Source organism: Podarcis bocagei (genome assembly GCF_964188305.1).
Source record: "Podarcis bocagei genome assembly, chromosome: 1".
NCBI classification, from domain to species: domain Eukaryota; kingdom Metazoa; phylum Chordata; class Lepidosauria; order Squamata; family Lacertidae; genus Podarcis; species Podarcis bocagei.
In genome coordinates, this window is record NC_138125.1 from 5,872,991 (window position 1) to 5,895,497 (window position 22,507).

Sequence of the window (22,507 nt, forward strand, 5' to 3'; positions counted from 1 at the left end):
CAAGGGCCTCCTCTAGTCCAGTGTTTTTCAACCACTGTTCTGCGGCACACTAGTGTGCCGCGAGATGTTGCCTGGTGTGCCGTGGGAAAAATTGAAAAATTCGAAAGATTTTTTTTTTATATAAAAAATTCAAATTTTCACCCACTAGGCGGGCGCCGGACTGTGTCCTGGGTATGGGGTGGGGTGGGGTTTTTGACCCCACCCTCGGCCAGCAGGGGCGCCAATTGGCGCTCCTCAGGGGGACACCCTCCACTTTTCTGATGTCCGGGCTGTGATTGGTCCAGACTCCAGCCTGGACCTATCACAGTAGAGAAGAAGACGTCACGACTCGAGTCACCAGGACGACCGGAGAAGTTGTCATTTTATTTCTCTTCAGTCTCCACTGAATGCCTTGACTGGGTTAGGGATCCTTATAGCTCAGCATCAGTTGGTGGAAAGGACATGACTTTACAGAAGCAGGAGGAACTAACTGAACTGAGACAAAATCGTGGTTTCAAGCTAAGATTTGCTGATCTAACTTTGGACAGTTTTTGGTTGGATACTGCCAAGGAGTTCCCCCTTCTGGCAAACAAAGCTATTTTGACATTGCTCCCATTTTCCACTACATATCTGTGTGAGATGAGCTTTTCAAGCATGATTGCTATAAAAACTAAATACAGAGAGAGACTGAGAGCTGTTGACGAAGAGCTACGTGTGTGTCTTTCTTTGATTCCAGCCAGAATATCAGCTTTGTGTTCAGCCAAACAGGCCCAGGTTGCGCGCTGAATAAAGTATTTTATAATTTTTCATATTTCTGTTTACTTACTATTTCATAATAAAGTAACTATAAAATACTTTCTTTGTGTTTATTTGATTCCTATTCAAGAGAATTACTTTATATATAGTCAATATAGGCACAGAGTTAATTTTTTTAACATTTTCTAATGGTGGTGTGCCTCGTGATTTTTTTCATGAAACAAGTGTGCCTTTGCCCAAAAAAGGTTGAAAAACACTGCTCTAGTCCATCACCCTGTTCTCACAGTGTCCTGCGGGAAACTAGCAAGCAGGATTCAAGCAAGAGTTCTCTCCCATCCAGTGGTTTCAACCAACTGGTAACCTGTGGCAGACACAAAAGTTGCCACTCAACCAGCTCTCCAAATTGCCTAGGACAGGGGGTTTTTTGTTCGTTTTTTTTTTTGCTGACATCCAAATGCAAAAGTTCTTTCAACTGTGCTCTCAGAAAGCAAAGTGCAAGGAGGCCTCTGGCCAAATGCAGAGTCCGCAATGCCCTCTGCTCTCACTCAGCAGATCCTTCTCCACCCCAACCCAGCGCAAGGCCTTGAAACCCTGGTGGGCAGACGTCTTACTGATAATCGCAGCATTGTTCGTCTCTTTGCGGAAACGGAATTTTCTCAGCTTCTCCACAAGGTCTTCGGCCACGTCACAAACCACGAGGGATTCACTCTGCGGGGGGGGGGGGGGCAGGGAAGGAGAGACGAGGAGGGAGATGAATAAGACATTCTTATTAAGACATTTAAGTCGGCCACAGCTCTCTGATCCCCAGCTGTTGGAAGGTCTGGCGCAAAGCCCCAGAAACTAGTAAGAGGAAACAAGTAACTACAGTGGTACCTCGGGTTACAGACGCTTCAGGTTACAGACTCCGCTAACCCAGAAATAGTACCTCGGGTTAAGAACTTTGCTTCAGGATGAGAACAGAAACCGTGCGGCAGCAGCGGGAGGCCCCATTAGCTAAACTGGTACCTCAGGTTAAGAACAGCTTCAGGTTAAGAACGGACCTCCAGAACGAATTAAGTTCTTAACCCGAGGCACCACTGTATTCTGAAATGCTTTGTGCTCTGTGATCCTGCAGTGAGAACAGAGGAAGCAGCCTTGCACAAAGTCCAACCATTGGTCTATCTGCTCAGTACAGTCATACCTCATGTTACATTTGCTTCAGGTTGCGCGTTTTCAGGTTGCGTCCCACAGCGACCAGGAAGTAACGGAACTGGGTTACTTCCGGGTTTCGCAGGACTCGCAGACACACAAAATGACGTCACGCACGTGCGAAGAAGCGGCGATCCGCAGGCGCCGGTTGCTTTCTTTTCAGGTTGCGAAACGGCCTCCGGAACGGATCCCGTTTGCAACCAGAGGTACCACTGTATTGCCAACGCCAGCCTTCCCCAACGTGGGACCGGGGGCTGATGGGAGTTGTAGCCCCAGTATGAGGAAGGTTACTGCAGACCAGGGATAGGGAACCTGTGCCCCCTCTACGTATTGCCAGGCTGGCTGCAGCTCCCTTTTCCCTTAACCATTGGTCATGCTGGCTGGGGGGAGTCGGGAGTCCAGGCACGCCTCCCTATTCCTGCTGCAAGCGGAGAACTTGAGGAAAAGGACTTTTCTGCTCATGCCACTGGGAAAGTCCAGAAATAGAGGTGATCTGGCTGGCCACTGATGGTGGATGAGATAAGCCAGGTATAGGGAACATTTGGCTCTCCAGGTGTTGCTGAACCACAACTCACAAGGTTTCTACAAGGATAAAATGAGAAGGGGAGAATCGTGTATGCCTCCATGGAAGAAAGTTGGGATATAAAAATAAGCAAATAAAGGGACAAGATGAAGTTATCCCCCCGCCAGGACTTAGACCACACCAGAGAGTTTCTGGATATACATCACTGCCTCAATGTTCATCTTACACTATACAGATAAGACAAAACAAAACCTATCCTGCAAATTCCTTTGCTCTCTGCAGTGAAATGCATCTCAGATAGTCATTTCCAGCATGGAAAGGCCAAGCTGATGCAAGTGGAAGGACCGCAAAGAGCAGAAACGGGAGAGAAAAGGCAAATCGTTGCCGCAAAAGACGTCCTTCGTTATTCCAGCCTGAGCTTCTCTGCTCCGACAAGTAGCTTTGTGAAAATGTACTCCTGGCAGCTACACTCACAAATAAATGCAGCTCAGCGATTGTGTCAGGCGGAGGCACAGCCCAGTTCCCTGAATAGGCTGCTTCCAGGTACTTGCACCACCCAGAAATCATTTGCTCATCATAGGAGGCCCTGAGCCAGCAAGGCACCCATAAGCACCAGAACAGCTTACTGCAGCCCTGTTGCCAAGGAAAAGAGAAGGAAAGGCATTTGCGAGTCTCTAGCTTGCATCTCCCTGCCGTGTGGGGATTTGGAATGACTTCTGTGCAAGGATTTAAACCTGTTTAAATGCCAGAGGGTTTTTTGGGGTGGGGAGCAGATGGACTCCACTTCTGCTGCTGCTGTTTCAATTGTAAGCTGCTTGGGGCAGGGACCATCTCATTGTTTCTTTTATTCAGTTTTTATTCAGAGGAGTGAGGAATCTAGTAGAGGAGCTTCAGCTCCTGTGCAAACCCACAAAGCACCTAATTCCTGGGGTGGGGAGGAGGCAGAAATCTTGACAGTAAAACTGGATTAGGTTTTGCAAGACAGACATGCCCTACTTTTCTCTTCTTCTTTTTTTACTCACAGCCAGACTTAAGGCTAAGAGCTCTCACAAACAGCTCAAGGCCTCTAAAGTCTAACCGAAGCCTGTTGAATGAGGCTTTCAGCACACAAGCCAATTTCCTTGAGAACTAGCCTTCTGAGCATCGCAAGGAGTTAAGAATTTAAGAGAGGTTGGGCAGGGCGAGCGAAAAACTTACAAAGGGGATGTGGCCATGGCTCAGCTGGCAGAGAATCTGCTTTGCACACAGAAAGCTCCAGGTTCACTCCCCAGAACATGCAGGTGTAGCTGGGAGAGACCCCTGCCTGAAACCCTGGAGAGCAGCTGCCAGTCAGTGCAGGCAGTGCTGACACACTGGCCTGACACAGGAGAAAGCAGATTCCTTTGCTTCCAAAGTGCCAAGACCAAGACTCAAGGCCATCTAACCGAACTGCCCCCTCCCTGCACAAGCACCAGCCCCCTCCCACCAGCTGACACTGATTGATTCCAAAGAATGGTCATCATCATCATCATTATTATTATTATTATTATTATTATTATTATTATTATTATTATAAATGTGCATACTGCCCTTCTTCGTCCATAGATCTCAGAGCAGTTCACGCCATAAAAATACAGTGGTACCTCAGGTTACATACGCTTCAGGTTACACACTCCACTAAGCCAGAAATAGTGCTTCAGGTTAAGAACTTTGCTTCAGGATGAGAACAGAAATCGTGCTCCGGTGGCGCGGCGGCAGCAGGAGGCCCCATTAGCTAAAGTGGTGCTTCAGGTTAAGAACAGTTTCAGGTTAAGTATGGACCTCTGGAACAAATTAAGTACTTAACCAAAGGTACCACTGTACAAAATAAAAACAAAAAATTCATAATAAGAACAGTAACAAAGACGTGATGATGGTTGGAGGGTGAACAGAGAGTTAAACATAAGCAGCAGTGGTGGGTGGGCAGAAAAGGAACAAGAGGATGTTTATACTGGTGTGAACTTCCCCAAGAGACTAGAGGCAGATAGCGGATTCAGCCCTTTCTGGGCTCCATGACTGGGTTTTGGGGAAGAGGAGAGAGAAGGCAGTCGTGGGTGGGGTGGGCACCCTTACCTCAATGATTTCCCAAAGCAAAAGCATCCCATTTTGGAAAAGTGCAACTGTTCTACTTTAGCTTTCTCCAAGAGAACAATTAGATGGACAGAAGGAGCCAAAAGGGAACTTAAGATGTATGCATACACAACCTTTTACACCAGATTAGCCAAACACAACAGCCAGCCCGGTTCCATATTTACCATTAACGGAAGCAGATTAGAATGACTAGGCAAGGGTGTGCCTTGGAAGAGATACCAAGTAAAAATTCCATCCTCTCACAGCTTTTTATATTATTTTTTCCAGGGTGGCTAAAGTGCATAATGACACACAGGCAAGAATCACAATTGGTGTTGATCCAGATCGTACTTAAAATGAAGGAGTCCCATTGACCGCAAGAGAACTAGCTTCCAAGTATCAATAATAATTAATAATAATAATAAAATAATAATAATAATAATAATAATAATAATAATAATAATAATAATAATAATATACTATTTATACTCCACCCATCTGGCTGGGCTTCCCCAGCCACTCTGGGTGGTTTCCAGCAGAATATTAAAATACAATCATTCATCAAATATTAAAAGCTTCCCTAAACAGGGCTGCCTTCAGATGTCTTCTAAAAGTCCGATAGTTGTTTATTTCTTTGACATCTGGTGGGAGGGCGTTCCACAGGGCGGGCGCCACTACCGAGAAGGCCCTCTGCTTGGTTCCCTGTAACTGGGAGCCAATGTAGGTCTTTTGGGACCAGTGTTATGTGGTCTCGGCGGCCGCTCCCAGTCACCAGTCTAGCTGCCGCATTTTGGATTAGTTGTAGTTTCCGTGTCACCTTCAAAGGTAGCCCCACATAGAGTGCATTGCAGTAGTCCAAGCGGGAGATAACCAGAGCATGCACCACTCTGGCGAGACAGTCTGCGGGCAGGGAGGGTCTCATCCTGCGTACCAAATGGAGCTGGTAGACAGCTACCCTGGACACAGAATTGCACTGCGCCTCCATGAACAACTGTGTGTCCATTAGTGGGAACAGGGTTGAAGTATTCTGGGACAATGCAGATTACATGCTCCACTTTAGGAATAAACATTTACAGTGTAACCTCGGGTTAAGTACTTAATTTGTTCCGGAGATCCGTTCTTAACCTGAAACTGTTCTTAACCTGAAGAACCACTTTAGCTAATGGGGCCTCCCACTACTGCTGCTGCCACGCCACCGGAGCACGATTTCTGTTCCCATCCTGAAGCAAAGTTCTTAACCCGAGGTACTATTTCTGGGTTAGCGGAGTCTGTAACCTGAAGCATCTGTAACCCGAGGTACCACTGTATTAAGGGGAAAGAGTCCTAGCATCAACCCCTCCCATCACAAGGACAAAGACCCAGGCTGCGATCCTGGACAGACCTATGTGGGAGTGAGTTCAGTAGGGCTTTCTTCCAAGTAGGCACACACAGGACTGCACTTTCCACATCGCAGAATGTGGATTTATCCCCAGTGGAGCATTTTTCAGCCACTCATCTCCACACCCTCTCCAGTCATGCTTGCAGTGAGTGACGAGGGGAAATTTAATCCACATTCCTGGTGTGAGATATAAAGTATACTCGTCCTGGATTAGGGAGTACAGGAAAACACACTTGCGCATGGCACTTAAGTGTGGCAAAGAGAAACAAAACCAAATCACTCTTTGGAATGGACCCCTGATCCTGCCATTTCCAGAGGGCGAGTGGGTCAGGGTGGGGCAGTAAAAATAAGACAAAAAAGAGGGTGCGGGGCAAGGAGGCAGCCTGGCCAGTGCCTTTTCCAAGCACAGGTCCCACTAAATGCAAAGTGGGTAAAATAATAATAATAAAAAAATTATTTATACCCCGCCCTCCCCAGCCAAGGCCAGGCTCAGGGCGGCTAACAAGTAATAATAAAAACAAGCTGAATGAATACAACTTAAAAACAAGATTAAAATACAACATTAAAACATTAAAATCTGGCCCTTTCCTTGCAACGAAGCATCACAGTTTTTGTTTTGTTTTTTCTTTGAGGGACAGGAGTCTTCTCTAGCCTTCCCAGAAGTCTGGGGAAATGTAGTTTTAACTTGGTGCGTTTGTTTTATTTATTAAATTTGCACACCGCCCTTCCTCCAAAGAACTCAGGGCAGTTCGAGGCATAAAAAAACACAAAATGAAGATAATGAGAACAAAAACAAAACAAACCTGTAACAACAACAACCCCCCCCCCCAAAGATACTCACAGTTACATAGGCGGTTTAAACAAATACCAAACCATCCCTGCAGCGGGAGGACATCGCCACATCTATTTTTGTGTGTCAAAAGTCATATTTATTGCTCAAAATGCCATATCGTCCTCTCCCTCCCCCCCCCCCACCGACGACGGAGACCCCCAGCAGGGACATGGGAGGGGTTTTTAGACACCCCACCTGGGAACTCTAAGGGCACAAACCTTCCCGGGAATGTGGAAGCGGCGAAGGAGCCAGCCGGGGCCTCCCCTCGCCGCCCCAGCGATCCCCCCGCACTCACCATCTTGCTCCCGCAACAGCCTTTCCCTCAAGTCCCTTCAGCAGCGCGGCCCCTTTAAGAGCCCCGGGGTGCCCTCCCCGGATCCCTTTCAATCCGGCCTCAGAACCGCTCAGCGCGCATGTCCGTCCCGGCCGCCGAGCCAATCAGAGGCGCAGCTGGGAAGGGTTCGGAGGCGTCGCCTGAGCTACGGCGAGCGGAAAGGGCCAGTCCTTGTTAGCGTTTTCTTTTTCTTTCCACCCCCCTCCCATCCTCTCATGTGATTATCCTCCTCCAAGGCAGGCATCCGTCCAGCCGCCCACGCCTAGAGAGGCCCGAGACTGTGAAGGCGCCCCCGCGGCGTCCCCGGTCTCTCTCGATAGCCCGGGGGCGGGGGCGGGGGCGGGCGGGGATTCTACTTCCTGCCCCCTCCCGCCTTGCCCGCCAGGAAGCGGCGTTGCCATGGCAACTAGAGGGGGGCTAAGAGAGAGAGAGAGAGAGAGAGAGAGAGAGAGAGAGAGAGAGAGAGAGAGGTTGATAAATTTAAAACGCGCAGGTGGCTGACAAATAATAAAAGGCATGAGAAATTGAAAAGCGACAGCCGCGTGTTTATTGACAGCAGGTTTGCTGCAATCGAACAAACAAATTTTATTTTATTTTATTTATAGATACATTCATACATACTGTACATACATTTGTTGTTTAGTCGCGTCTGACTCTTCGTCACCCCCTGGATCAGAGCACGCCAGGCACTCCTGTCTTCCACTGCCTCCCGCAGTTTAGTCAAACTCATGCTGGTAGCTTCGAGAACACTGTCCCACCATCTCGTCCTCTGTCGTCCCCTTCTCCTTGTGCCCTCCATCTTTCCCAGCATCAGGGTCTTTTCCAGGGAGTCTTCTCTTCTCATGAGGTGGCCAAAGTCTTGGAGTCTCAGCTTCAGGATCTGTCCTTCCAGTGAGCACTCAGGGCTGATTTCCTTCAGAATGGATAGGTTTGATCTTCTTGCAGTCCATGGGACTCTCAAGAGTCTCCTCCAGCACCAGAATTCAAAAGCATCAATTCTTCGGCGATCAGCCTTCTTTATGGTCCAGCTCTCACTTCCATACATCACTACTGGGGAAACCATAGCTTTAACTATACGGACCTTTATTGGGAAGGTGATGTCTCTCCTTTTTAAGATGCTGTCTAGGTTGGTCATCGCTTTTCTCCCAAGAAGCAGGTGTCTTTTAATTTCGTGGCTGCTGTCACCATCTGCAGTGATCATGGAGCTGAAGAAAGTAAAATCTCTCACTGCCTCCATTTCTTCGCCTTCTGTTTGCCAGGAGGTGATGGACCCAGTGGCCACGATCTTCGTTTTTTTGATGTTGAGCTTCAGACCATATTTTGCACTTATTTATTTTATTTATACATACTTTCATACATACTGTACATACATACCGCCCTTCACCCATAAATCTCAGGGCAGTTTGCAGCATAAAAATGCAAGATGGAAACCTGAAACACATAATAAAAACAACAATAAAACAAACCTATAATGCACCTCCACCAGGTGAAAGGTCAAAGAACCTCTGGAAGGTGAAGTTCCGTCAAAGGAGACGATGGGGTGTGGCGCTCATCTCCCACAAGCACACGTGTTAATTTTATGCATCACTTTGGGAAGACAGGTGAACTAATGCCAGTGTACTGGAAGAAGCAAAGATCACCAGTGTTGAAGCAATGATTCTCCAACATCAACTTCGTTGGACTGGTCATGTTTTTTGGATGCCTGATTATCGTCTTCCAAAGCAACTACTCTATTCCGAACATGGAAAGCATAATGCTGGTGGTCAACAAAAGAGGTCCAAAGACTCTCTCTAGGCAAATCTTTTTAAAAATTGTAGTATAAACACCGACAATTGGGAAACACTTGCCTGTGAGTGCTCCAGTTGGAGAACAGCCTTTACCAAAGGTGTCATGGGCTTTGAAGAAGCTCGAACTCAGGATGCAAGGGAGAAACGTGCTAAGAGGAAGACACGCTTGGCAAATCCACACCATGATCAACTCCCACCTGGAAACATCTGTCCCCACTGTGGAAAGACGTGTGGATCCAGAATTGGCCTCCACAGTCACTTACAGACTCACATTTAAAACCGTGTTTATGGAAGACAATCTTACTTGGCTACAAGTGATCGCCAGAAAAGAAGAAGAAGCTAATAACAATAATTACCATTATATTTACATCACTCCTGCTCCCCTGACACACACACATATGCATACACCCCCCCCCCCATAAAATGTCAGTTGATAATACTGATTAGGTTAGAGGCTGGTGCTGGTAATGCCAAGGTTGCAGGTGCGATCCCCACACGGGACAGCTGCATATTCCTGCATGGCAGAGGGTTGAACTGGATGATGCTCAGTTCTCCTTCTGAATGATGTCATGGCCTATGGCTAGTGCAATAAAAAGTTTAATTGGTCTAATTGGAAGATGCTCAGGGTCCCTTCCAACTCTACAATTTTACGATTCTATGCTCTCAAGGAAATCAGCCCTGAGCACTCACTGGAAGGACAAATCCTGAAGCTGAGGCTCCAAGACTTTGGCCACCTCCTGAGAAGAGAAGACTCCCTGGAAAAGACCCTGATGTTGGGAAAGATGGAGGGCACAAGGAGAAGGGGACGACAGAGGATGAGATGGCTGGACAGTGTTCTCGAAGCTACAAACATGAGTTTGACCAAACTGCGGGAGGCAGTGGAAGACAGGAGTGCCTGGCGTGCTCTGGTCCAGGGGGTCATGAAGAGTCGGACACGACTAAACGACTAAACAACAACATGCTTCTCTTCCCTTTCTTTCTTTCTCTCTTTCTCTCATACACAGGACTCAGCTAGACTGCTAAAGAAAAAGCGATTTACGTATATACCTTGTATATGCGATATAACATTGTGCCAACAACTACCAGACTTTTAGAAGACATCTGAAGGCAGCCCTGTTTGGGGAAGCTTTTAATGTTTAATAGACTATTGTGTTTTAATATTCTGTTGAAAGCCGCCCAGAGAGGCTGGGGAAACTCAGCCAGATGGGCAGGCTATAAATAATAATAATAATAATAATAATAATAATAATAATAATAATAATAATAATAATAATAATAATAATTGCCACCAGATGGCGACGTGGAGTCCCGGGTTTTTCTCTACCTCTTTTCCCTGTTCAAATTTACAGCGCCTTAAAGTGAAACGCTTCTTCGATGTGTCCAGATCTGCGCTATGCATTTCAAGCTCTATATGATGCCCCGGCTTCCCCCTTGGAATTCTGGGAGCTGTAGTTTGTGAAGGGCAAACTACACGCCCCCTCCCCCACGCCGAGGCTCCGCCCCCCACGTTCCGCGTAGCGTTTGACGGAGGAGCGGAGAACCAAGGGCAAAGAGGAAGGGAAGAAAGGGCATCTGCGGAGGCTTCGTTGGCCCCTGGCGGGCATGCGCGTGGTTCGTTCGCGCAGGCGCTGTGGACCGACAACAAAGAGGGACTGAGGCGGCGGCGGCGGCGCCTCTCACTCCCCGATGGCTGCCGCGTTTCTGGTGGCGCTGTACGAGTACTCGCCCCTCTTCTACATCTCCGTCGTCTTCATCTGCTTCCTGGTCACCAGCGGCCTGGTCATGGGCTGGTCAGTGGGGAGCGGGGGGGGGTCAGAGGTCACGGGGGGAGGGGGAGGAAGGAGGAGGGGGTCCAGGGAGGGGAGGGGGCTTGGCTGGGGGGGGGAGATATTTATTCCAGTGAATGGAGGGAGGTAAGTGGGAGATGGGGAGCTGTGGAGGGAGGGAGGCATATTATTATTACGACAGTATTATTATTATTATTATTATTAATTTCTCTCCTCCCAGACAGAGACTCAAGGCGGCTTTCAAAAATTGAAAATAAACACAGATTAAAAGGGGAAAAGCCATAAAACGTATAGCAAGATAGTCGTTAGAGACGTAATAAAGCTCTAAGCGGGTGAGGGGGTGCTGCATCTGGGAAAGTGGGGGGGATGCTGCTATAATAATAATAATATAATATATTATATTAATAATAAATTTATTTATTATATTTAGCCCACCCTGGCTGGGTTTCCCTAGACTTCCCCAGACTGGGTGGCTTCCAACAAAAGATTAAAAATACATTAAACCATCAGTTATTAAAAACTTCGCTATACAGCACTGCCTTCAGATCTCTTCTAAATGTCAGGTAGTTGTTTATCTCTTTGACATCTGATGGGAGGGTATTCCACAGGGTGGGTGCCACCACCGAGAAGGCCCTCTGCCTGGTTCCCTGTAACTTGGCTTCTCGCAGTGAGGGAACCGCCAGAAGGCCCTCGGCGCTGGACCTCAGGTGGAGATGCTCCTTCAGGTATATTATTATTATTATTATTATTATTATTATTATTATTATTATTACTTCTCTCCTCCCAGACAGAGACTCAAGGCTGCTTTCACAAATTGAAAACAAACACTGATAAAACGAGGAAAGCCATAAAACATGTAGAAAGATAGTCATTAGAAACGTAATAAAGCTCTAAGGGGATAAGGGGCTGCTACATCTGGGAAAGTGGGAAAAGGATGCTAGATTGTGGTAGCATAGATTGTGGTTGTTGTTGTTATTTATTGTTCCGATACCTCCCTTTAGCTCAGGATCATGGGGTGGTTTACAATATAAAAACACAAAAATACATATTTATACCCTGCCTTTCCCCATGACAGGGACTTTCCCCATGCCAGGCAGCTTAGAAGCAAAAGTAAGAACAACTGAAAACATGAGATGGGAAACAATAATTTAAAAGCAATTTGAAAATGATGCAATATATCTACACACTGTCACAAATATATATAAATCTATGAAATCCACACATTTAGTGCGGACAGAGGGGCATACTGTAACATTTAACATGAACCCCACCTGAAGTGTCCAGGGACCTTGACCCTAGCCCACAATATGCTATTCCAGTCAAACTTAACAACAGTCTTTTGAGTAGGATAATTTTGAGACCCACATAGCTGCAAAACATGGAGGTGCACAATTTTATTTTTCATTACGGCGGGTGAGTGGATTGCATTTTTAACATGAGGGAGCAAATACGAGTGGTAGCCCAGCCCTGTGGTAAAATCCACATGCAGCGGGTCCGTTTCATCGAGGAGCAAATACAGTGGTGCCCCACAAGACGAATGCCTCGCAAGACGGAAAACTCGCTAGACGAAAGAGTTTTCCGTTTTGGAGGTGCTTCGCAAAACGAATTTCCTATGGGCTTGCTTCGCAAGACGACAATGTCTTGCAAGTTCCTGCTGGGGTTTTTTTCTCCCCCCCCCCTTTTTCTAAGCCGCTAAGCCGCTTATCAGCTGTTCCGATAAGCCGCCAAAAGCCACTAATAGCGCTAATCCGCCAATGGGCTTGCTTCGCAAGACGAAAAAACCACTAGATGAAGAGAATCACAGAACGGATTCTTTTCGTCTTGCGAGGCACCACTGTACAACAGGGTTGAAGACGTGAGTCATTTTGTTTTAAGACAGTTGTTGCTTTTTGGCTGTACCTTCACCAGATTTGACTGTTGTTAATATTAAGCGTTTCTGTTGATTTTATTTCGTGCTGCTTAGGTTTGGGTGGGACGTTCCCGTGATTCTGAGAAATTCAGACGAAGCTGAATCGACTGTGAAAGTGTCCCAGAAACAGATGCGGCAAGTGAAAAACCCATTCAGCTTGGAAATAAAAAACCTGGAAACGGCTTCAGTTGCAAGTCAGTAGATTGTGTGTTTGGGTTGCTGTTCAGATTTTCTCCCCCCTCCCCCTTCCCTGCTCTGCCAAGCGCTGGCTATCGATTTACCCGTAGCAACTATCCCTGTTAGACCCTTTTAACAGAAATGAGCTGACCCAGTTTAAGCTGGCCCCTGCAAAGAGATTATTGCTTCCTTGATCTGCCTGACTATATTTATTTCTTCTAGCATATGGTCATGCAGAGGAGATACACCATCTACTGTGAACTGGCATTCTTGCTAATGTAGGTTTTACACTGTCAGTATGAACGTGGCAGCATGAAAACGCCACTAATCTCATGGATACCTGTGCTCTGTGCCAGAGGGATGACAGGATGCAAACACATTAACAGGGATCAGAGCAAAGGCCCATTTATTCCAGCATCCTGTTCTCAGGGTCTGAGTGTCACAGCTGTGCAGAAGAGCTCCCCTAGTGAATTGTTAGATAGCTGCCACCAAGTGACAATAGCAACGCATTTTGGGCTTGATCGTTCTTCTCCAGGAGACAAACAATCTAAATGTGCTTCAAACTTAGTCTCACTCAAAGAAGTTGCATGTTTTATGAAGCTAAAAAGGTAAAGGTACCTCTGACCGTTAGGTCCAGTCGCGAACGAATCTGGGGTTACGCGCTCATCTTGCTCTATAGGCCGAGGGAGCCGGCGTTTGTCCGCAGACAGCTTTCCAAGTCATGTGGCCAGCATAACCAAGCTTCTGGCGAACCAGAGCAGTGCACAAAAACGCCATTTACCTTCCCGCTGGAGCGGTATCTATTTATCTACTTGCACTTTTGGGCGTGCTTTCGAACTGCTAGGTTGTCAGGAGCTGGGACAGAGCAATGGGAGCTCACCCTATCACAGGGATTCAAACCGCCGACCTGATCGGCAAGCCCTAGGCTCTGTGGTTTAGATCACAGCGCCACCCGCGTCCCCCTTTATGAAGTTAGTTTCTATGAAATAAGATTTTGGGTGCTCCTCACACATGCAAGTTTTCTGTGATGGTCTCACCAAGTCGCTGGCATCCAAATGGCAGACTGTTTATTTCCCCCATCTAATCTGGATTTACTGTTTACGGGGGAAATCCAGTAAAAAAAATAAAAATTTTTTTTAATCCATTGGCATTTCAAAAACCTGGTGGCAAATTCATCCGTTGTCTGGAAAAGCCCTTTCATTGCCTGAAGAATTGCTGTCAAGCATGAAAGATTTAGGGACTTGGTGATTTTCATCAAAAACTATGCTTTTCCTGCTACATAGTTACTTGGAATTGACATAATGGGTTCCCCCCCCCCCAACCTTTGGACCTTTCAGTTTTCAAAACTCCTGTTTGTGACTCCATGTTCTTTTCTTTCCCCTCTCTTCATAAGATGGCATAACGCTGGTGCCTGATTGCCTGGAAGACTGCCTCCTTACGTGCTACTGGGGCTGCAGCGTGCAGAAGATCCACGAAGCTCTGCAGAAACATGCTTACTGCTTTCGAATAAAAACGCCACAGGCCTTTGAGGATGCAGTGTATGACGAGTACCTCTACCGCCAGCAGTATTGGTATCCTTTGATCAGAGTCTCGTATCTTTGGCTTTGTAGAGTTGTAGAATCTTGGAACAGCTCTGCTTCTAAGCAAATCATCTAAAGCAGGTTTCTAGCCCCAATGGATCTAGCAAAAAGTTGAGAAAGCCAGGAGAGGAGACTCCAGAGAATGGGTGTCTAGTGCCCTTACTGCCCATCAGTCTTCCTTGTACTTAGTCTATTTAAAATCAACAGCCTCATTATTTAGAATATAAACCTCATTCTTGAAAGGTTTTGAGGTTCATTTCCCCTTTCACAGGACAAGAGTGGGCTGCAGTTTGGAAGTCTTCCTTTTCGCTGCACATAGAAATGAATGTGTAAATTGGAGAATTAACTTGAACGCAGAATACCTTTTGGCTCTAGGTACTTACTTCTTTGGAAGCTGTCTGCCGTAGCTCTCTTTCCTCTTAACTCGCTGCTTGGCTGCCACTAAACAGCTGATCAGCAGAACGCAAAGCAGCCCTTTGGCCATATGCCCTGCTACTACATGCAGTCCTTCACTATCATGGAAAGCCAATGGACATGTTTAACTATTGTATTCTCTTGGTCTGCTTTGGGGGAGATAACATAGCTCAGTGTTAGAGGGTCTGCTTTGCATGCAAAAAGTCTCACGTTCAATCCATGGCGCATCCAGCTGCCAATCATTGTCAACAGTACAGGACTAGATGGACCAATGGTTTGGTTTGATGCAAGACAGTTTCCTTTGTAGCAGTTGCACAATCAAAGGAGCAGGAAATCGATAACTCCTCAGTCTTTTGTCAGCCCTTGGGTGCTGATGGTTGTCTGCCATAACAAATGTGGTCTAAACCAATGAGCCTCTTGGGTTTGCTGATCAGAAGGTTGGCGGTTCGAATCCCCACGACGGAGTGAGCTCTCATTGCTCTGTCCCAGCTCCTGCCAACCTAGCAGTTCGAAAGCACACCAGTGCAAGTAGATAAATAGGTACCGCTGCAGCGGGAAGGTAAAAGGTGTTTCTGTGCGCTCTGGCACTCGCCACAGTGTTCCATTGCGCCAGAAGCAGTTTAGTCCTGCTGGCCACATGACCCGGAAAGCTAGCTGTGGACAAACGTCGGCTCCCTCGGCCTGAAAACGAGATGAGCGCCGCAACTCCATAGTCGCCTTTGACTGGACTTAACAGTCCCGGGACTCTTTACCTTTACCTTTGCCATAACAAATATAAATTCTAGTCCATAGTAACTTAGATCTTGCACTAAGAAAAGGCAAATTGTGATTGGGCCCAATTTTGTAAATAAAGCAGATTTGCAAGCATTTGCTAATCTTCCATAATTCATTCTTGGTTTTTGCATAATTTATTCTCTCCACGTTAACCACAGGGAGTGGCAGTCATGCAGAGCACAGAGGCCACCTCCCTGTGGCTACTGGAAATCTTAAAAAGTGTGGCGGGGGGACCCAAACCCTTGAGATTAATCAGGTATAATCTGATCCCTACTCTCCATGCAGCAAGTTTCTCTGAAGTCAGTGAGACTTTGAAATACACATGTGTAGGATTGCCCTGACAGAGGCCGAACTTTGTAACAAATGCTAAATTCCGTGCTTGTAACAGATGGAACGCAACAGAGTTTGTCTGTGCCGGGTAAAGCCAAGTTTGATGCTAGATACATGAGTGCATCTTGAGCCTCAGCCTGCCCAAGAACATCTGTGGCACAAACATTGCATTTGTCTTTATTTGCGGTTCTGTTCCTTGACACAAACAAAGCATCAAGACATCTGACAAAGCGGGAAAGCACTGCCAGGTACCCGAAGAGACACAAATCATTGACTTTGGCCCCGTGCCCAGATCTCGGTACCCGCTAGTTGCACTGCTGACGCTGGAGGATGAAGGCAACAGAGAAATATATGACATTGTAGGTAACCTCTTTCTTGAGAAAAGGAACTGGGACAGGAGTTTGCTTTGAATTGTCTGTGAAAAATTGCCGTCGAACAGAGTTGGCAGGGGACTTGCTTTCGCTTTTTGTCATAGCTGTTGATGTGTGCTAACATTATTCCTTCTTTAAAATGACATCTCCTCCTGGATCCTTGGATTAGATAAGGGAAAAAATTAGTTATTAGAGAGCTTGCCACATCCCACAGATTGAGAAGCTAGGTCTGTTTTAGTCTGCTGGAAATAGTCACAAAGTTCATTACCCATCACTTCACATGCATACGTTTTACCTGGGTGGACCTGAAATTTGGGTAGGCGATTAATGAAATTGAACTGGCTTACTTAATTGGCCTTCGTATAAGGCAGAATTACTACCATCGGGGATTTCACTAGACTCAGAGTAGGAAACCTGATGACTGCAATGATTTCTATATGAAGAAATAAAATGAAGGTTGTCTAGTTCACTTTTAAAATCATCCACTCTGAGGTGCTTTAAAAACAAAACAAACCTTTAGATACAGTTGTATTCTATTTGGAACGTTTTTTATAATTGTAATGATTTTATTCGTTTCTGTAACTATTGTATATCATTGTAACCATTTCTGGCACTTCATGTTAAAATCTTACTAGTGGTTAATAAATCTTTTGAGATTTATCACTAGCCCGTAAAAACAGGCAACCTAAACAAAGACGTGTAGCAGCAAATAAAATCAATAGTTAAGGCAAGCCATTAAAATTGAGGAAGGAATTTTGCCCCTCCGCTTAAAATGATGTAATGTGAAAGACCGCGTATAAATTTCAATGCTCTCGGGGTGGGTATGTATGCGCTGTGTAATATATTAGTAAAAATCGATGGCTGTGTGGCAGGACGAATATTGGAATCTGAACCCAAAGTGATCAAGGCAATTCTAAACAAGATATGGGTATTAGTAGCTCCTTGGAAATGACGATTAAGGACTGTTTGATTATTTCATCGTCTACAATGCCTTGTTTTTAAGGTCTTCACAGTCGGGTTGGATGTTGTTTGAATAATAAGCAGCATAGAATTCAAATGTTTTCTTTTCTTTTCATAGGTTTCTATGCTATCTATAATTCACGTTACTGATGACAGTTACAGGCTTTCCTGTCGAATCCTGTATCAGTATATCCTCATGGCCCAGGGTCAATTTCATGATCTAAAGGTAAGCTTTGGGATTTGTGGTGTGTTTTACATCTCAAAAGGGGCTGGAAATACTGCCTCAGTTTGTATCAGGCCAGTTCCCCATCCTGTCCAATATTAGCACTGTTGAGTATGATAGCCATGTTCAAATATATAAAAGGATGTCACATAGAGGAGGGAGAAAGGTTGTTTTCTGCTGCTCCAGAGAAGCGGACACGGAGCAATGGATCCAAACTACAAGAAAGAAGATTCCACCTAAACATTAGGAAGAACTTCCTGACAGTAAGAGCTGTTTGACAGTGGAATTTGCTGCCAAGGCGTGTGGTGGAGTCTCCTGCTTTGGAGGTCTTTAAGCAGAGGCTTGACAACCATATGTCAGGAGTGCTCTGATGGTGTTTCCTGCTTGGCAGGGGGTTGGACTCGATGGCCCTTGTGGTCTCTTCCAACTCTTATGATTCTATGAGTAGCAGCAACTCTCCAGAGACTTAGGCAGATCATTTCCTAGGACTGCTAACGCCGTTCTTCTAACCTGGAGATGGTTGGGCTTGGGTGTAGAGCAGGGTGGCCCTGGGTCACCGATCTGTGCATTTTCCACGAGTTTACTTCTGCAACCCAGAAATGCCAATTCCGCAATTGTAGAGTGATCAAAACACATTTTTGCAAATGCAGTTGGTTGCAACCCAGGTATGCAGCAGAACGAGATGAGATAATGGACTGTAGGTGACTCGTCACATTTTTGAATTCTCCCCCTTTGTAAAACACTACCTGCAAGTAAAAAAAATAGAATATTCATAATAATTTTATTATTTATACCCCGCCCATCTGGCTGGGTTTCCTCAGCCACTCTGGGAGGCTTTCAGTAAAACAGAAAACCACAATAAAACGTCGAACGTTAAAAACTTCCCGGTACAGGACTGCCTTTAGTTGTCTTCTGAAAGTTGTGTAGTTCTCTGTCTCCTTGACATCTGATGGGAGGCTGTTTTATTATTAATAAAATAAAATTATAATCTCCTTAGGAAGATTTTAGCCTTGGTCTCCCTTGCTTCCTGTTTGTAGCTTTCCTCTTGCACGATCCTTTCCGCATAGGGGAACGCTTAAAAAATAGTATTGCCTACATGCAATCTGAAGTGGTGCAGGCTGTTTCTATTACCTAATCCTACAGTGCATGGAGGCCAAGTTACATTTCTCTTGCTAGAAACCCGGGAAAATTTGGGAAATGTTATATACATGCATGATGCAGTTTTTTAAAGCACAATTTTGTAAGCAGTGTGAACTAAATCCTCTTCTGGGACCTCTCTAGGTTAGGGGACCTGAAGCTTAAGTTTCATTAGTTTCAAAGCAGAGTCTCCCAATGGCATATTTTGAAAATATGTTACTTCACAGATAAGAATTAACGAGCAGTTGATAGATTTATAGTCCTTTTATTACAGCGTCATGCTGCAAGCACACAGCTCTCCGCAAGGAGGGCAGTTGGCTACTCTAATCCGACTTCCGCAGCATTTTAGGCACCAACGGGAAGTTCCTTCCTCCCTCTGACTCCTTTGCTCTCTGATACGCTCAGACCTCCAAGTCCATGGCGGGGGGGTCCCTCACACTCAAGGGACGTCTCAACTAGCTGCCCCCTCCCTTCCGGTTCTGTTGTCGTTATCTCCTAGCTGGGTAACTCCTCCCTAAGCCGTTCAGCTTCTGTCTCTCTGCTTCTGATCACGCTGTGGACCGGGGGGGGCGGGGGGCGGCGACTATTCCCCTTCCAGCTCTCCATCAGAGAGAAGTTGGTCTGCCATAGAATACATTCCCCAGTCCTTGTCTTCAGACCACTCCCTGACACCTGGGCACTGAAACACACTCTGTGTGTGTGTGCATGCTTTCAATATTCTTAACATATTGTGCCATGGGTAGGCAAACTAAGGCCTGGGCGCTGGATCCGGCCCAATTGCCTTCTCAATCCGGCCCCCGGACGGTCCGGGGATCAGCGTGTTTTTACCTGAGTAGAATGTGTCCTTTTATTTAAAATGCACCTCTGGGTTATTTGTGGGGCCTGCCTGGTGTTTTTACATGAGTAGAACGTGTGCTTTTATTTAAAATGCGTCTCTGGGTTATTTGTGGGGCATAGGAATTCGTTCATTCCCTCCCCCCCCCAAAAAAAAAATTGTCTGGTCTCCCACAAGGTCTGAGGGACTGTGGACCGGCCCCCTCCTGAAAAAGTTTGCTGACCCCTGTACAGTGGTACCTTGGGTGAAGAACTTAATTCGTTCTTAACCTGAAACTGTTCTTAACCTGAAACTGTTCTTAACCTTAGGTACCACTTTAGCTAATGGGGCCTCCCGCTGCCGCCCCGCGATTTCTGTTCTCATCCTGAAACAAAGTTCTTAACCCAAGGTACTATTTCTGTGTTAGTGGAGTCTGTAACCTGAAGCGTCTGTAACCCAAGGTACCACTGTATTGTGCCTAAACATTTGTCTGTTTTCTCCCTGCCTCTTCCCGTTCCCAACCCCTAGCAACTGTTCATGTCTGCCAGCAGCAACGCCTCATCTCTAAGCAGCCCTGCCTCGGGTGACAGGGCAGAGGACCGCGTCCTCCTTGAGAAAGCCGGGCTGGCTGAGGACGAGGCGGACCTGCCAGATGAAAACAGCAAGGACTGCATCGTCTGCCAGAACAGGGCTGTCAACTGGGTGCTCCTCCCTTGCCGGCACACCTGCCTGTGCGACGAATGCGTGAAATATTTCAAGCAGTGCCCAATGTGCCGGCAGTTTGTTGGGGAGTCCTTTCCCCTGTGCGGCCGAGAAGAGTGAAGAACTGGGGGCGGAAGGACAGAGCGGTGTGTACTTTTATCCAGGCAGAGAGAGAGGAGAAATTCATGTAAAGAGTTGACAAGATGAGTTTGGACCTTCTGGAATAGTACCGAAGACCTTCCCTTCCACTTGAACTTTGGTGGCTGGTTGTCTGGCCAGCTCTAAAGCAAGGTTGGCACTGTCAGCATTGCCCTTGAGCCAGTGCCACCAACTGGACTCACACACTTCAGTCCCGACTGGGCTAGGCGAGCTGGGTAGCACTTCCAGAGACCACCTTCTGCACAGGAACTGGTCAAAGTGCTGTGGACTCACAGCTTAGAGTTGTGAGCACCGGATTCACTCCAACAAGAAGACAGTCGTCGCACAGCAGAGTATAGCAGAGCATAAACGACTCGGAAAGCAGCTCTGTAGAATATCTTCTTTATTCTGTCTACAACTATAATACACAACTATGTACAGAGCTAAATGAGGTCTAAATGAAAATGCTGAACTGCACTGAGTGTCTGCAGCTGCTGTTAGCAGCAACCTTATCTATACACACGATCTCTCTCTAGCACTCAGTCTCTCTCTCTCTCTCTTTGATGTGAGGCTGGAGCGGAATAAGTAGAGAGCAGAAACCGCCCCCTCCTCTCTAGAGAATCAGCAGAGAACATCAGCAGATTCTTGGATATGGGAGGGGTGAAATCTCCTCAGGCACCTTCCCTTAGCAGTGGATTTGATTTGGAAGCAACGGCGATGCTAAGGCTTGGGTTGCGCTGCTGCCTCTGCCTCCCGCAACAGTGCAAACAGTGTAATGCCTATTTACAGGCAGAAACAGTTCTTTGAACTCTGTAGAAAGGATATCTCTTTGTATGTGCACATAAATTTATTGGGTATTTTCACGACACTTTTCACCGAGAAGTTTCTCTCGACAGACTGATGTGGAGAAAGAGGAAATATCCCCTGAGAACACTTAATTTGTATTTATGTTCTTGTGTGTGTGTTTTAAATTGCTGTCAGCCTGGTTTTCTACTTGATAGTAATGCTGCTCTTTTCAGTTGCAGCAAATGGGGAGGGGGCAAAGCAAAGAAATAAAATATAGAAAGAGTTTTTCTTGCAACTCTTCAGTAGGTCCACATATATTTTGTGTACCGTATCTCCTTGCGTCTGGTGTAAGCTGGGCAGTCAAGACTCGGGAGTCACTGGCAGGAATTGCAAAATGCTTGGGAGCACGCAAGACTTCATGTGCAGAGATTTGTTAATGCATGCGTAGTGCCAAACGTGAGTTGTCCCACCAATGATGAAAGTCTCCAAAGGGCAGTAATGACACAAAGGTGACATTGGTTGAAGATGAGATCCCGTTTTTGTTTGTTTTCGAGCATGGACATTAGGTTGCCTGGACAACTGCAGATCAGATCCGCTTTAAAGATTAAAGATCTTATGGAGTTCCTGTCCAATATGATTATTGTTTCCCAAGTCACAGTCCCTGCATAGGTCTTTAAAGCAGGTGTGGAAGACTTCTTTCCCAAAAGGGCTGCATTCCTTCGTTGGCCATATTCTTGGTACCACATACTGGGGGTGGGGGCAGTGGCACAATGCCAGTATGTGCAGAACCCCATGGATGTGACTCCAGCCTTTGTATATAGTGGGTTGCAGTCTAACCATGAAGAAGTGGGCAGTTTCCATCTTCCTTGCAAGAGTCATTTTTGCAGCTTGGCTGCCTACCATTTTTAATGTTGCATTTCAAAATGCTGTAAGCTGCCCTGGGACCTTAGTCCCAAAGGCTAAATAGGGGCGCATTTAGTCCCCATGCTTGCAGTTCTTCACCTCTGTTTTCAAGTAATAAAATCAGTACCCTAGAAAACATCCTTTAACCATACTGCCAGATCCCTTAGAACTTAAAACTATGTGCTTCCGGGGGCTTTTTGTAACCTTCAGTCCAGGGCTGCTAGCTCTACACTTTATCCAAGACTTCTATTTCTACTTTAAGCCAAGCTGTTGTGGGCATCCGTCTGCCTCGAGAGACGGTGGAGTGTATCTCTGGGAGTGAAGTCAAACAGCTGTGGTAGCACTGAAGTGACCTCCTTGGGGCGCAAGCCTGGGCAGTGGGTCTGGAAGTCCTGGGGGTGCCCAGACAACGAGATCCCCCTCCTGGCCTTACTGATGTGGTCCAAAGGAAAGCAGAGCAAGACATTTGGCAGCAGCTTGGCGTCAGGAGTTGGCCTTCTGGCGGTTCCCTCACTGCAAGATGTGAGGTTACAGGGAACCAGGCAGAGGGCCTTCTCGGTAGTGGCACCCACCCTGTGGAACGCCCTCCCATCAGATGCCAAGGAGATAAACAACTATCTTACTTCTAAAAGACACC

At 46.5% G+C, this 22,507-nt stretch overlaps 2 protein-coding genes across 2 annotated transcripts in view; one reads left to right on the forward strand and one right to left on the reverse strand.

Annotated features, from left to right (window-relative positions):
- The window catches only part of GMFB (glia maturation factor beta), a 31,089-nt gene extending 23,850 nt beyond the window's left edge, over positions 1-7,239 (reverse strand). Inside the window, exons 1-2 of the mRNA XM_081194772.1 lie at positions 7,040-7,239; positions 1,347-1,443 (exon numbers count right to left, since the gene is read on the reverse strand). Of these exons, the coding sequence (XP_081050898.1) occupies positions 1,347-1,443; positions 7,040-7,042 (100 nt within the window). The 5' untranslated portion in view covers positions 7,043-7,239. The remainder of the gene's footprint in view (positions 1-1,346; positions 1,444-7,039) is intronic.
- Positions 7,240-10,435: 3,196 nt separating this feature from the next.
- On the forward strand, positions 10,436-21,592 carry CGRRF1 (cell growth regulator with ring finger domain 1). The gene is made up of 6 exons (XM_081194012.1): positions 10,436-10,655; positions 12,616-12,755; positions 14,132-14,309; positions 16,048-16,195; positions 17,286-17,393; positions 19,870-21,592. The coding sequence occupies exons 1-6, from the start codon at positions 10,552-10,554 to the stop codon at positions 20,161-20,163; spliced, it is 972 nt and encodes a 323-aa protein (XP_081050138.1). The 5' UTR covers positions 10,436-10,551; the 3' UTR covers positions 20,164-21,592.
- The last annotated feature ends 915 nt before the right edge of the window (positions 21,593-22,507 follow it).

What these genes read in the sequence shown, in the direction of transcription:
- CGRRF1 (XM_081194012.1), top strand. Translation starts at nt 10,552, where the DNA reads ATGGCTGCCGCGTTTCTGGTGGCGCTGTACGAGTACTCGCCCCTCTTC. An exon ending in CTCTACCGCCAGCAGTATTG is followed by an intron (nt 14,310 to 16,047) that starts GTATCCTTTGAT and finishes ACACAAACAAAG; the next exon opens with CATCAAGACATCTGACAAAG. An exon ending in GTCAATTTCATGATCTAAAG is followed by an intron (nt 17,394 to 19,869) that starts GTAAGCTTTGGG and finishes CCCAACCCCTAG; the next exon opens with CAACTGTTCATGTCTGCCAG.